The 13,702-nt window shown below is 51.7% G+C and overlaps 7 protein-coding genes across 7 annotated transcripts; 3 read left to right on the top strand and 4 right to left on the bottom strand.

Annotated features, from left to right (window-relative positions):
• Positions 1-110: 110 nt before the first annotated feature.
• Positions 111-1,082, bottom strand: N7515_007294 (rRNA-processing protein UTP11; the record flags this gene model as incomplete). The annotated part of the gene is made up of 2 exons (XM_056668038.1): positions 111-893; positions 987-1,082. 2 exons carry the CDS (start codon positions 1,080-1,082, stop codon positions 111-113), a joined length of 879 nt encoding a protein of 292 aa, XP_056521634.1.
• Positions 1,083-1,521: 439 nt separating this feature from the next.
• On the top strand, positions 1,522-2,110 carry N7515_007293 (uncharacterized protein; the record flags this gene model as incomplete). Its single annotated transcript, XM_056668037.1, has 2 exons — positions 1,522-1,678; positions 1,854-2,110. 2 exons carry the CDS (start codon positions 1,522-1,524, stop codon positions 2,108-2,110), a joined length of 414 nt encoding a protein of 137 aa, XP_056521633.1.
• Positions 2,111-2,873: 763 nt separating this feature from the next.
• N7515_007292 (putative transcription initiation factor TFIID, 31kD subunit) lies at positions 2,874-3,761 on the bottom strand (the record flags this gene model as incomplete). The annotated part of the gene is made up of 1 exon (XM_056668036.1): positions 2,874-3,761. One exon carries the CDS (start codon positions 3,759-3,761, stop codon positions 2,874-2,876), a length of 888 nt encoding a protein of 295 aa, XP_056521632.1.
• Positions 3,762-4,601: 840 nt separating this feature from the next.
• Positions 4,602-6,999, bottom strand: N7515_007291 (putative lipin Smp2; the record flags this gene model as incomplete). Its single annotated transcript, XM_056668035.1, has 3 exons — positions 4,602-6,403; positions 6,465-6,827; positions 6,891-6,999. The coding sequence occupies 3 exons, from the start codon at positions 6,997-6,999 to the stop codon at positions 4,602-4,604; spliced, it is 2,274 nt and encodes a 757-aa protein (XP_056521631.1).
• Positions 7,000-7,528: 529 nt separating this feature from the next.
• N7515_007290 (Fibronectin type III domain protein) lies at positions 7,529-10,885 on the top strand (the record flags this gene model as incomplete). The annotated part of the gene is made up of 4 exons (XM_056668034.1): positions 7,529-7,532; positions 7,588-7,663; positions 7,721-7,914; positions 7,971-10,885. 4 exons carry the CDS (start codon positions 7,529-7,531, stop codon positions 10,883-10,885), a joined length of 3,189 nt encoding a protein of 1,062 aa, XP_056521630.1.
• A 294-nt stretch (positions 10,886-11,179) lies between these two features.
• On the top strand, positions 11,180-12,468 carry N7515_007289 (tRNA guanylyltransferase; the record flags this gene model as incomplete). The annotated part of the gene is made up of 7 exons (XM_056668033.1): positions 11,180-11,193; positions 11,253-11,342; positions 11,460-11,636; positions 11,716-11,891; positions 11,954-12,042; positions 12,093-12,197; positions 12,253-12,468. The coding sequence occupies 7 exons, from the start codon at positions 11,180-11,182 to the stop codon at positions 12,466-12,468; spliced, it is 867 nt and encodes a 288-aa protein (XP_056521629.1).
• A 195-nt stretch (positions 12,469-12,663) lies between these two features.
• On the bottom strand, positions 12,664-13,449 carry N7515_007288 (uncharacterized protein; the record flags this gene model as incomplete). Its single annotated transcript, XM_056668032.1, has 1 exon — positions 12,664-13,449. One exon carries the CDS (start codon positions 13,447-13,449, stop codon positions 12,664-12,666), a length of 786 nt encoding a protein of 261 aa, XP_056521628.1.
• Between the last annotated feature and the right edge of the window lie 253 nt (positions 13,450-13,702).

Below are 13,702 nucleotides of genomic sequence, written 5' to 3'. Positions count from 1 at the left end.
TGAGTTCCTTCAATGTATACGCCGTACTGCCTCTATGGTAATTGGTATCAATATGTACAAAAAAGATGATAGCGAGTCATCACTCATAAACTCCGAAAAACAACAAACCATCAGCGCTTGCGCTCACGGATCTTCCATTTGATACCGTCCTTGTTGGTGCCTCCGACGGAATTTTCCATCTTCGCCCGCTGCCAATCAAGCTCTTGCTCTGCAGTCCGGATCTCGGCGAATTGCTTGTGCAGCGCAGTTAACTTGTTGTGACGGGCCTCGACAGCTCGTTTGCGGAGTTTACGAGCTCGCCTGGCATCCACAAGTGCTTGCCGCTCAGCCTGGAGCTGTTTAGGTGTTTTGGTTTTGCCGGTCTTGCTTGACGACTGAACTTCTTCCTCTGCATCCAAAGCAGATTCCTCCTTTTGAATCCGCTGCCTTTTCATTGCCAATTGGTCCCGTCGATCCTCAGCAAATACCGTCTTGCTGGGTTTCATCTTCGGCGGAGCACCGAAGTCGAAGTCGTCGGAATCATCGTCGAACTCGTCGTCCTCGTCGCTATCCTTGCCTGCTTTCCCGTCCCTGCCTAGGACTTTGTCCATGCCTTTTTGCAACTCCACCTCGCGCTCTAGGCGCTCAATCTCACGGCGCACACGCTCTCCAACCGTCCGGAGATATCCTTTGTCTTGCGTCTTCAGCAGCTTGATTGCATCGTGGCTCAATCCCTGTGCTGCAGCAGAGTCTCGCGCTGTGCCCTTTCCACGTCCATGTCGGCCTTGGATTTTGTTCTTTTCATTCATCATACCGAAGGCGAACTCATCGGGATTGCGATCCCGCGCCTTCTCTTCGAGGCGCTTCAGCTTAGCCTTCTTGGCATTGTAATCTTTCGCACGGAGCGAGTAGTCCTGGTGAAGTTAGTATGATGCTTGTATTTTGAAAGAAGCTGAAAGAAAGTTTATAGGATCCGTGAACCCCAAAGCTCTTGCGCAGAAACATACCTTGTGCTTCTCGAGGAGACCCCATTTCTCGCGGCCGGAGACCTGGCCACGCTCTTTGTGGTTCCGCCGTTGAACGGCGTTACGCATGGACGACATGCTGGCTTTGGTGTTGGTGAATTTCGGCACAAAGATTGGGATACTACCAGATGCAAAAAGAGGGAGCCCAGAGAAAAAAAAAGTAAAAGATGCAAAGGCCTCTAGCAGAAAAGTCCAGTCCAAGTTGAGGTTGGGCAAAGTCGGAGAACTTTTTTTTTCTGATTCTGCCCTAACTACCGCTCTCTCCGCCCGAGCTCGGCTCACTCGCAATCAACACTCCCACTTGACCTCAACCTTGTCTGCAAAGCCGTGTGATGAACCCTCTTTGAATCTAGTTCTACATCAATCAATTCGCCTTCTCGACCTGTGGAGCAGCTTTCCAACTCGAAGTCCGTCCTCAAACCCCGCGACAAAACCCATCTCCGAAGCAACCTCCCGATCGACCATCCTATACACTCAACTGATTGATATCGATCTTTAAGATCGATCTACAATCTCAATGGCTACGCCTTCCACATCCCCCGAGACGCCCTCAACAAGTGCACCAAAAAAATATAACCTCCGCAATCCTCTTCCGCTCTCCGCCCCCCAAGAACAAGAAGTGAAGCAGCTGTTTTATAAGCGAGTACGGTCCTATTGCGCACCCGAGATCAAGGGTACGTAACCAGTTTTGATTCCACATGTTCACCCCACACTCTCCCAATTGGCACATGACATCGAAGTTGTCGAAAGATTGCCGCGACCCTCATGCGGACGAGCACTTTCCGCCTTCGTGACCCCAGTCCATGCTTAGCATAATTGAAACAAATAGCTAATCTACTCATGATATAGCATTCGCCGAGTGTGCCGTTAACCGCACAGTCACTGCTACGTGGGTCTGTCGCCAGCAGCGTCTCGCAATGAATTCGTGCATGCTCGCGCACGCAAAGCCAGAAGAAGAAGACCGTGCACGCGAAGAGTGGTTCGCCTCGTATGAGGAACGGCGGCGCGCGCGCGAGGAAGAGCTTGCGCGTGTCGAGAAGCGGCGTGTGGAGGTTATTCGCATGATGCGCGAGGACGAAGCGCGGAGGCGAGCGGAGGGCAAATGATTGATATCTACCCGTTACTCTCTGTATTTCTCTTTTCACGCTCTTCATTCCTTGGGTGAGTGTTACTTGTCTATATGGGTTGGCGTCTTGGGTATTCTGCTTCTTGCGTTTGTCCGAGGTCAAAGGGCGACCGACCTTTGTCCTTGGGCTGAACGCATGGGCAAGAGGAAGACCGCTCTCGCTGTTGGACAATACCTCGTCTGAGCACCCGATTGGCTTGGTCTTAATACGCCTGGTCCTACCTACCAGTCTATGGACTTTTAATGCTCGCGCTTTGACGGACACGTATTAGACTAAACCGGTCCGGACCGGCCGACCCAGGCCGTCATGCCCCAGATGGAGTTCGTGTCTTCTTTCTCTCTCCTCATGGCGCACAGGGGCAAACAAAGCAGGCGTTTTTGCTGGGCATCTCGATTACATTGCATGAACATCCCGAATGCGGAGCGATGGCCCCGGGGGATGGATTGAATTATGTACAACATACACACAGACGATTGCATATCTTGGCTCAATTGACCAGAAGGATTTCTTCTTGATTATTAGCATCTTCTCTTCTGTGGTAAGACATAGGAACCTCCACCCGTTTTGTGGAAAGACGGAAACAACAGCCTCCGTGATCGTGAAATCCAGGGTTCCGTTCCATAGTAGAATGAGTAGAAAAAGTACATGTAGGAAAAAGGACCATGATAACGCCGAGCGCCAGAAACACCACTAGCCCAAGGCCAAAAGGCAGAGAACACCGCGAACGTGAAAAGGCATGCACTCAAACATCAGTCATTTTCCGGTCCTCATCTCCATCACCAGCCTCGCCCATCGTGGTATCTTCACCGAAAATATCTTCCATCTTGCCATCATTCTCGTCTTCATCTCCTCCCTCATTATCTTCAGCGGCATCACCACTGACGCCCCTACCAGCCCCAGGCTGCTGCGACACATCAGGCATTTCCTCTCCCTCACCCTCACTATCCCACTCATCCTTCATATCCCACGCCTTTCCAGTGAGACAGAACCTCTCGGGCGGCAAGCGCATACCACCCATCATGACACTCTGATTCGCAGCGCCAGCAGCGCCATTCGCCGCGCCGGCAGCCGGATCAAAGCCACGCGACACACCAGGCAACGCAATACGATTGCGCTCCGACGCAACATCCATGAGGAACTCCTTGGGCAGGCCGGCCTGAAACTGGAAATGCAAGCGCGAAGCAATGCTGAGACGTAACGCCGGTAGAGAGACACTGCCCACTTCGGCGGAACCCTTTGCGCCGGCGGTGCCGTCTGTCGCTGCAGCATAACCTTCTGTGGCAAGGTGCACGGCGTCCTGTAGAACATTGGCCGTGTATCGGTAGGCGAAGTCGAGCAGCTGCAATGGGACCCGGTCTTGGTATGAGGTTACGCCGAGCGAGGCGAGGAGCATGTGGACCAGTCGCACGTCCCGTGGCCGGCGAGATTTGCCGCTGTCTTGGGTGGACATTCCGGGGACTGGAGGGGGCTGTGACGCTGTTGTAGGCCCTGTGGCTGGGGTGTGAGGTTGGGTCTGGGAGGTTGCTGCGGCGGGCGCGGAGACACCATTTGTCGTAGCGGTAGCTTCGGCGGGAGGTGTGAGGGGTTGAGCTGTAGGCACTGTGGCCTGCGCCTGAGTTGGAGAGGCCATATTCTTGTCTGAACTGGAGGTTGAGTTCAGTTGTGGAAGAGAGTGGATTGCGATGCTGCGCAAGCAGTGAACGCCGAAGCGATGCTAGGTATGTGATGACTAGAAGGCCTGGAGAGGATGGATGGGCAGCATTCCCGTAGCGACTGAATTATCGAGTAGCTAGAGACAGCAAGATGTAGGAACAGCGTTCACAGTTAGAGGGAAGTTGATGGCTAATTGAGACCAAAAAGACCGAGCAATTAATGTGAGCTCCGGGGCGCGGCAATATCCCGATGGGCATAAACCCGCCGCTTGTCCTGCAAAAGGCGGTGCAGTTGACCATCCACCGCCTTGACTCAGTCTCTTGAGGAAAGCAATCATATTAGGTTTAGCGCCATATAAATATGGCAGAACTTTTGGATCATGTGAGAAGGTCTGAAGACTGAGGGTACTGAGGTAGGTGCCCGATGTAGGTATTGTACTGTTTCCTATTTGAACAATAATATTGTACACAATATGTTGTATTTGCACAATTCTATTCACTGCTTTCATTCGCTGCATTCCAATCATCTTATGATCCCTCTTCAGTCCCCCGCAAGTATGTGCGCCATGAATGTTATCAGAAATGAAACCCAGAAACGCCGATGCCATGGATTAGAAAAAGTCGGGTACAAGCGGCCATGTATAGTGTAGTATGCATCTCCAAGCCTGCATGCAATAGTGTTGAACGGGATATATCGCTGTCAGAGCAGTCTAACGCAGAATCTGACATAGTAAAGCACACGCAAGACGGGTATCTATGACGCAGGAAATGCCCAGAAATCGATCGTGAGCGGATAGGCGTATTGGTGGGTATGGTGCTCAGCGTTCATGGGGTATCTTGGACCGGATGGGAAGGGAGATTCTCGGCTCAGTTGTTTCTTGCGGTTTCTCCTCGATAGGAGACAGCTCCTCTTCGCCGCCAGCTTCCTCTTCAATATAGAGATCCCCTTCGACTGATTCAATGATGGAGCCCGCGGGGTTCGACAGGGCAGCCGAGTCCTGTGATAGGTAGCTTGCGCCGAGATCTTCTTCCGCCATCTCGGCCTCGTCAAGGTATTCGCTGCGTTCACCCTCGCTCAATTCTTCATCGTAGTCTTCATCATCACCCTCTTCATCCTCTTCAGCGATGTCTTCCTCATCTTCATCCTCGCTATCCGTCGTCGAGAAGTCGTCGAGCACTTGCGGTGTGTCTCTCCAGTAGGTGAAGTCTGTGTATTCCTCGCCACCCGATTGCACAAGAAGGCTGGTCGGTGGGAAGAAGTGGTCCAGCAGCTCTTGCATAGTCACATAACTGCTCTTATACTTGTTTAGACTGAGCAGATCCAGTGACACTTCGGCGTTGGAGTTGATTGTGAAAATCCGAGTAGACGGAATATTCACAGAGCGATAGCTCAATGCATCGGTCAGTCGGTTTCCAAAGCCAGCATAGAAGGGGTTCTCTTTGCCGCAAAAGAGGTTGAGAATATCCCGAAGACATGCCATCTTGAACACTTCAGGTTTTCTCAGATAGATCTCTCGTCGTAAGGCCGCCATCGTGCGGTCAGGGCTACAAATCACTGGACCTCTCGGGAGTTTGTATCCATCTTGGCAGATGCCGTGAAGGTAGGCTCGTGTCGTATCTGTTTGACCGACAGATCGACTCGTGAGATACATAATATTGTATCCGTTATTGACGATGTCAGTGTACAACTTGGCCACTCCAGCGTGCGTCCAGTCGCGTCCGATCATGTTAAGCACGTGTCCCAACGCATCCGACTTGGTGATGGTTCCATCAATGTCGGAAATCACAATTGGGGTGTTCCCATTCCACAGGAACATGTTCGCACTGCAAACCGCGCGGTTGACGCTAAAAGACATTGTGTTGGCACCGGGCTTCAATTGCAGGGCCTTGAGCTGATCGCTTGTCAACCGAAGTGTCTTGGCATAGTTGCGGGTCTCGCCAGCAAAAGAATCACCTAGAGGCGATTGAGGAGGTGTAGGAAAGCCGGGCTGGACATCTGACTTGGTTCGGTGATGGCGAGCAGCCAAAGAAGGCTCCATGACACCGTGCTCGCCCTCGCTGTGGTATCCGGGATCGGAAAGAGCATCATCGCTCATACCTATACTCGGCCGCATCGAATTGAGAGTGGCTCTTCGATCTGCCAATTCTTTCGACTCTTCACTGCTGTAAATCCAAATATTACCGTGTTCATCAACTCCAATCAGCGCACCAATATCGTAATACCCCTCAAGCTCCTCTGCGAGAATCTTGCGCGCAACAACTTCTGCACGGAGGGCATCTTCTTCATTGCTTTTATAGCCAGTCATATCCAACATCAAGTCTCCAGTTTCGGTGACATGCGATGGTATATTGGACCCAGACAATTTCTTTGATAGCGAAATGGCGCGAGACACCGCTTCCTCCGGAGACAGAGCAGGACTGCGAGAGCGTTCACCTTCAGAATCGCGCACTTCATTGTTTCCACTCACAGGTGGACCGGTCAAAGAGTTCCGGGCAGAGCTGGTTGGGAGCACATTGTCCGACATTGTGTGATCAAGTGGCGGCTGAGCACCCAATGAACCATGCCGTGGACGAGTCCTGTTTGATTCATCGAGGGATTGCGATAAGGGCGTTATGGTCCCTGTTTGATCGGTCAGCAACGAGAGCTTCGGATGGATAACGGGGTTGGAGTTCTGGCCTACCTATATCTGTGCTTGCCCGTAGCTGGTGAGAAGGAACCATCCCCGGTGGGGTCTTCGCGCCTTCCGACAATGCATCCCCATGTTTATCCAGGTCAAGGTAATCTGGTTCCTGCAGCGAAGGCGGAAGATCGAGCTCGCTCTGGGGCCGTGGACTGGCTGCGGGAGACACCAACGGTGAGGTCTGCAACGATGCGGGGATTTCGTCGGTCGTCTCAAAGACAAAGAATGCTTCACCGCCCTCTCCCAGCTTCATGGCATACTCTTGTTTGACACCATTCACCTTGAATTCAACCTTCTTCTCGAACGGACGCAAGAGCGAAAACTTGCCAAAGCGGACATGAAAGGGCGAGCAGGCGAGGGTGCCTTCAAATAGAAAAGCCAAGTCAGTATCAAATAGTAATCCAAAATCTCAGAGATTGTAAATACCATCTTCTTGCTCTATGACAATGACATCAATAGCCCCGCTCAGCGTGGCCGGGTTGATCGAATTCCATGTCTTGGAGACGGAACCGCTTATAGAGCGATAGAGCTGCATCCCGCCAGAGAGTGTCTAACACCTTTGCAGTGGTGGGAAATGAAATGTAGCCCAATCTGAAGCAAGTTCTAGAAGCCAAATAACAAAAAGAAGGTCTGGACGATCAAAAAGAACTGAGACAGGTTTTGGGAGAAGTCGGGAAGTTAAGCGGCCCATGTGACTGACACTCGAGAGAATAATGCAGCTACATAACCATGACGGGATGGTGTCAGCACAAAGTCGGCCACAGCAATTAAGATCACGGAGTCTCCGTAGACAAAGAACAAGGCCTATTCAGAAGTACCCAACTAATGCAAGCGGACAATATTGTTGGTTTTGTCAACGCCATTCAACGCCCAACAATTCTGGTTATGTAATCACACTTGAGTTGGAAACCTGCCGAGGTCCCTTAGCGGCTGATCTCCAGTCTAACTCCATTCGGACTGGTTACTTTTTAGTAAGATTCCAGATCACGTGGCTGCTATCCCACCGCCCACTCCAGCATTTGCGATCCTTGCAATTCTCCTCTATATCCCGCTGCCCACGCCCAATGGGTACTTGAAGTTGGGATGTATGAGCCGCTTTACTTTGCATTTGACGCTTACCCAGCAGTGGTTCCCCGCGTGAGAGTGCGAGGCGTCATGACCCTCTTCCTCGCCGTCTCGATCTTGTGGGCCTTGATCTGGTGAGTCCATTGTCCGTTCCGGCGATTCATCTATTTGGCTGACTGGGCTGTATGAAGGCTTCTATACCGGGCATGGCAGGTCTGTCAAACCTCAAATGATGTCCTGGTGGAGAAACTGGGCCTTGACATTCCTCCACCGCCAGAGGTCACACTCGAGGAGATCACGGCTCGCGAAATTCGCATTGCTTGGAAACAGCCAGACTTCCATAACTCAATACATAAGCATATTATTCAAGTGAATAACGTGAAAGGTATGGGATGGCCTTGGTCTCTGCTATCAGTGAACGAAAGTACTAACGGTCTGCAGTGGGTGAATCCAAACGAGCGGAAACAGCGGTGGAGATATCGAATTTATTACCCGGGAGCATTTACCACGTCTGCGTTCTTTCCCTGAGTGCCGCCAATTTTCAAACACCCAGTGCGATCCTTCATGTTCGCACGAAATCCCTTCCGCTGTCCGAAAGCCAGCAAAATGGCAATGCCGGGGGTCCGATTATCCGCGCATCAATACCTAGGTCTACTGTAGGCCTGCCCGCGCCATCTGCTCCCATCATGTCTCGCGAGCATAGTGCAGGCCAATTGCCGAAACGGCCCTCAGCTGGACGGAAGATGTCGCCCGCAGCTGGCACAATGGACGTTTCGCACGGACAATTCGAAGAGACCATCAAAAGCAGAGCAAAGACTGCCAGAGATGAGACTTTGGAGCAGCTAGCAGATCGTCTGAAGACTTTACAGCATGAGAATGAGAGCGTGGAGAAGCAGGGGGCAGAGGAGGAAGAAGAGCACATTGCATTACTAAAAGACCTTGAAAATCAGCGCAGTGAACTGCGGAAGCGCGTTAGGGAGAAGGACGAAGCAAGTGGCGATCTGAAAAGGCACGTCTACAAGCTGGAAAGTGTCAATCGGTCTGTGCAGGGCGAAAAGTCAAAGCGCATGAGACTTCTCCAGCAAAAAGAGGCGGAGCGCAAGAAACGCAAAAACGACATTCTCCGGTGGCAGGAGAAGATTGCGCGCATGAATGCCGACGCTGCGCAAGCGAAGGAAGACAAGACCAGGATTGAAGAAGAAGGGACGGTGCGCGCAGACGAGGTCCGGGCCAAGATCGCGAAAGAGCAGGCGGAGATGAAGACAATCGACGACGAGATCCAAGATAAAGGTGGACGGGTCAAGAAGCTCGAAGAGGAAAGAATGGGGTTGCAAGAAGGTGATAGCGAGGATGGCAAGGAGCTAGACCGGATTGACAACGAGCGAGCTCGTCAGTGGGAGCACAAGCTCGGTGCCCTTCACTCGCGCTATGCTACGCTTGTGAACCTGCATGCGCAGGCCCAGCAACAATATCAAGAAGCCCAAGAACGCTTGAAGTGGCTTACAGCTCAGCGACCCGGAAGCGCAGGCCCCTTTGCCTTGCCGACTATGGAATTTGACATGACGAATTCGTCCACGATTCGACCCCGTCGCCATCGCGGCTCACTCAATAGCAATGTGTCCTCCCCTGTGAACTTCCCGGGCATCGAGACGTCGTTTTCAAACAGCTTCAATTACAATACATCTGGTCATTCACCTACCTTTCCCCCGAGCTCTGCGTTTTTCAATATCAACAATGGCATGGCCCTTGCCGGTCTGTCTGAACCCCCGGAGATCATGCGCTCAGATACGGAAGTCGCTTTCAATAACCCTCAGATGAGTCCCCGCGCAGGCGCCCTCCTACCATCCGACCTTCTTGGTGACGAGGAGTCGCCGGAATTCCCACGCGTGACTCGTCCGAGGTTTTCGACTATGGAGACACCTAGCAACCCCTTGGACACTTTCGGCCACGGCCCAGCGTCGCCCGTTTCTTCGGACAGTCGAGCTGGAAGCATTTTTGCCAGCCCAATGGAACCCCAAACCCGGCAGGACGAATCTCAAGGAGTGCATTTATCTGCTGCTGGGGATGCCCCGAAAAGTGCATCGCGAAGGCTTTCTGGACTGTTTAGCTTCCATCGGCCTCGTGGAAAGACTCTGGCAGACGAATCACCTATGCTGGGCACTTTGAAGCCCGGCCAGAGCCAGTCCTTCCCCCGTAACGTCGACGAGCTGGACCCAATTGGCGTACGGCGTCGACGATCTAGCTATACCGGAAACTGGGCGAATCCGATGTCATTGTTCCCTCGAAGCAACACAGCCGGTGTTACTCTGGACAGCTCTTCTGACCATGCACCCTCACGACGAGCTGCCTTTTCGAATATTTTCTCATCTAGCAAATTTGGGTTTGGTGGTGCTGGAACCCGCGGGAATTCCGATCTTAGCAGTGGGTACAATCAATTCAGTCCTCGGCATGATCCTATTGATCCATCGTCGCTTCTTGGCGGCGTTCGACGTGGCTCTCTGTCGCCACGGCCTTCACCGACCTCGTTCGACAACCAGAATCAGCTTCCTCATCCGTCGACAGATAATCGCCATTTCGGATGGCCATCGACTGAAGGCGCCGGTCATCGCAACAGCCCGCTTGGATTTGACTGGGCCTCGCCTTCCACCTGGTCTCGAGCCCCTTCCAGGCGGCCTTCAATCCAGTACGGATCATCGGGCCATCTTCCTCTTGGTCTGGCCGGTGAGCCTGATATTGTGCAGGACACGTTTGATCGACACCCTCGACCACTCCAAGCACCGATTGGCACCCGCCCGTCGTCGTCTCATCGACCACTGACTCCAAAGCTGAATCCTGCTGCCCCTGCATTCACAACCGTTCTCACGGACGAAAAGTCGGAAGGAAAAGAGAAAGGCAGAGCCAGTGATTCTCATAGTCCGTTTAACTTCAATGAGTACGATGGATCTCCTTCTGAATCCCGCACATCCCGCTCCCTCTCGCACTTCACCGGCGATTCATACGAATCCCTGGAGCGCATGCCATCTGGAGCCTCCTTGGACAATGCTTCTAAGGAATCTTTCATTCGCAAGATTACCCGTAAAGGCAGTTCCAGCAAATTCAGCTCATGGAAGGATCGCTCGGGACTCTTTTCTAAGAAGGCGGACTCCTCGCAAGGAGATATTGACGAGGAAGCCAGCGAAGCCCAGCTCGGCAAGAGCGTCGATAGTACCGTCTCGAGTATGACATCTGCCGACCGATCGACCCGCAGTCTAGGATTCTTCTCTCGCAAGTCCCGCAAGTCCGACAAGGCTAGTGAGACTAGCGAGCGAGCTAGTGAGACTGGCGATGAAGAGATTACGGAGGGGGCTGAGATCTGAGCTTGTATTTATGGACCTTGGTCCTGTTCTTTCATTTTCATTTCCTAGATTCTAAGAATATCTCATTCTCTCTTAGGGTTTTTGATATGCATCTCACATACAATTTTATATTCATCTCATTGGCGTCTAGTCGATCTAGTAATTTGTAGTGTTTCGATTTGATAAATACAAGTCGGCGTATCTCAAGTTCTCAACCAACCTTCGAGGGGCAGAGCGGGCGGGCAGAAATCGCCCACACTCTGGGCCACACACTCAGCCTCTTCACTTTATTCGTTACGCAACGACATCTGGGATATGGCAAACTCAAGGTAAGTAGGAATCACTTTAGTACCCACTTTAGTAACGACAGTACTAAAAAAATACATAGATTTGAATATGTCAAGTCCTTCGAGCAGCCGGACGTGCTGCTCCCCAATACGTGGATTGTGGTCCGCATCGATGGACGAGGATTTCACAAGTGAGTATCTCTCCGAACATCGTAGTCAATCTCTATGCAAAGAGAAGCTCTATGCGCATCTATCATGAATGCTATAAACAATGCATACATCTTCAAGCTACAACCTAACATGTATAGATTGTCGGACCACTACTCTTTCGCAAAACCCAATGACCGTGCGGCATTGGACTTGATGAATGCAGCTGCAGTTGAAGTCATGAAAGATCTTCCAGACCTTTGCATTGCCTATGGCGTCAGTGACGAATACAGTTTCGTCTTCCATCCCAGCTGCCAACTCTTCGAACGACGCAATGGGTGAGTAGTCGCTCTTCGCCCCAATCCCGTGCGATCCGCACCGCCAGGACAGCTTTGACATGGCCTTTCCCCGGACTAGGAAACTAGTGACCACCATTGTCTCTACATTCACAGCGCACTACATTTACAAGTGGAACCAATACTTCCCTGGTAAACCTCTCCAGCCGCCGTATCTGCCTTCTTTCGATGGGCGTGCGGTCATCTATCCGAATAGTCAGATTCTGCGCGATTATATGAGCTGGAGGCAAGTTGATTGTAAGTGGATTTCAATCAGGTCGCCTTTCCATAAGTAGGTCTGGCTCATACAAATGTCCTAGGTCACATCAATAACCTGTACAACACAACCTTTTGGACAATGGTGCTGCAGGGTGGAATGAGCAACACAGATGCCGAGCAAGAACTCAAGGTAGGTTATCATTCTTCCACTCAATACGCAGGCGATTGACCTCATCCCAGGGCACTGTATCTGCAGATAAGAACGAGATTCTATTCTCGAGGTTTGGAATCAATTACAATAATGAGCTGGAGATCTATAAAAAGGGCAGCGTTCTGTATCGCCAGGTATGAAGCTATTGCCGCATTGTCTTTCCAGCTCAACCCGTTCTAACATCCCAAGCAGTACGAGCTAGAGGAACCCAAGTCTACAAAATCAGCAGATGAAGAACCATCAGTGGCCCAGACGCAACAGTCAAGGTCACAGCAAGACAAGATCCGGAAACTGCGCCGGAAAGCACAGGTCGTCGTTGACCATGTCGACATCATTAAAGATGAGTTCTGGGAGAAAAGGCCGTGGATTCTATCGGGCAAACCTGGAAAACTACCAGCAGCTTAGCTATACCACATTACAGGTAAAAGAAAAAAAGACGTCTCTCGTTAACGTTGCAATGAAATAGTCATGATTCCGCCAAACAAAAGGGTATCTTGGTTGCTATCAGGCGTAAGAGAGACCAAAATTTGTACATAGCCCCCACATGCATGTAAAGCGCTCCGACATGGAAAAGGCGACACTGAAACAAAAACACAAACATCAAGCCTTGGCCTTTTTATCTTTCATCTCCTTTTTAGACTTCTTCTTTGGGTCTTCGACATCGACCTCGGATTCCGCACTCTTAGCCTTCCTGCTCTCCTTCTTCTCCTTCTTCGCTGCCTTCTCCTTCGACCGCGCAGCAGCCTCATCGGTCTCCGTAGTCTCCGCAGACTCCTGCCCAATGGACATAGGAGTCGGATAATCCTCCTCAGCAGTCCGCACCAACTCCTTCTTCGCCTTCTTCGCAATCCTCTCAGCAATCTTCTTCTCCCTCCTCTCTACCTTAGCAACCCTCTTCAACCTCCTTTCCTCCTTCCTCTTAGCCTTCTCCTCCTTCCTCTTAGCTTTTTCCAACTTCCTCGCCTTGCGATCAGACTTCTCCTCCCCATCCTCTCTCTTGCGCTTCGACTTAGAAGTAGTAGCCGTAGATGTAGACGCAGAGACCGTCGCCTCCTTCTTCACCCCATCAAGCGTGCCCGCCAACCCCTCCCCCCTCACAAAATGCCGATAAAGCTCACTGGTAAGCGCATTGCTCTCGCGCGCAGACGTAGCCTCGAAACTGTCATTGCCGATGCCCTTCAGCGCATCCTCGAACCCGCGCAGCCACCACTGGTTCGTCGGGTCTTTGGTCGTCTTCTTGCCGACGCCGTGGTTGTTCGCTTTGCGTGATACTAGGAGCGGGCGTGTGAGACCCAGTCCGCCGTGCGCGCCTGGGCGTGGATTTGGATTCAATGGGTTTCCCGGGCCGGACCAGCCATGTTTTATAAGGTAGGCTTGGGCGTCCATTGGTTATGTGTGGTTTTGTGCTGGAGGTGGAAGTGGAGGGAGGTGTAAGGCCCGTGTGTGGGTTTGAGGTTCGATTTCGGTTTGTGGTCTCTTGGATCTTGTGGTTTGGAGTGTGGGATTGTGAAATTGGTGTACACAGAGGGTTATTGAGGGTGTTGTCGTGCCCTTGTGCCTGAGGAAAAGTTGGGATAAGACAGAAAAAAAAGTGAGCGATAAGAGTTTGACGCCTGGGATGTCAGGCTGCAAGACCCGC

Source organism: Penicillium bovifimosum (genome assembly GCF_028826915.1).
Source record: "Penicillium bovifimosum strain IBT 22155 chromosome Unknown utg000005l_segment0_segment0, whole genome shotgun sequence".
NCBI lineage: Eukaryota > Fungi > Ascomycota > Eurotiomycetes > Eurotiales > Aspergillaceae > Penicillium > Penicillium bovifimosum.
This window is presented reverse-complemented; position numbering and strand designations above follow the sequence as displayed.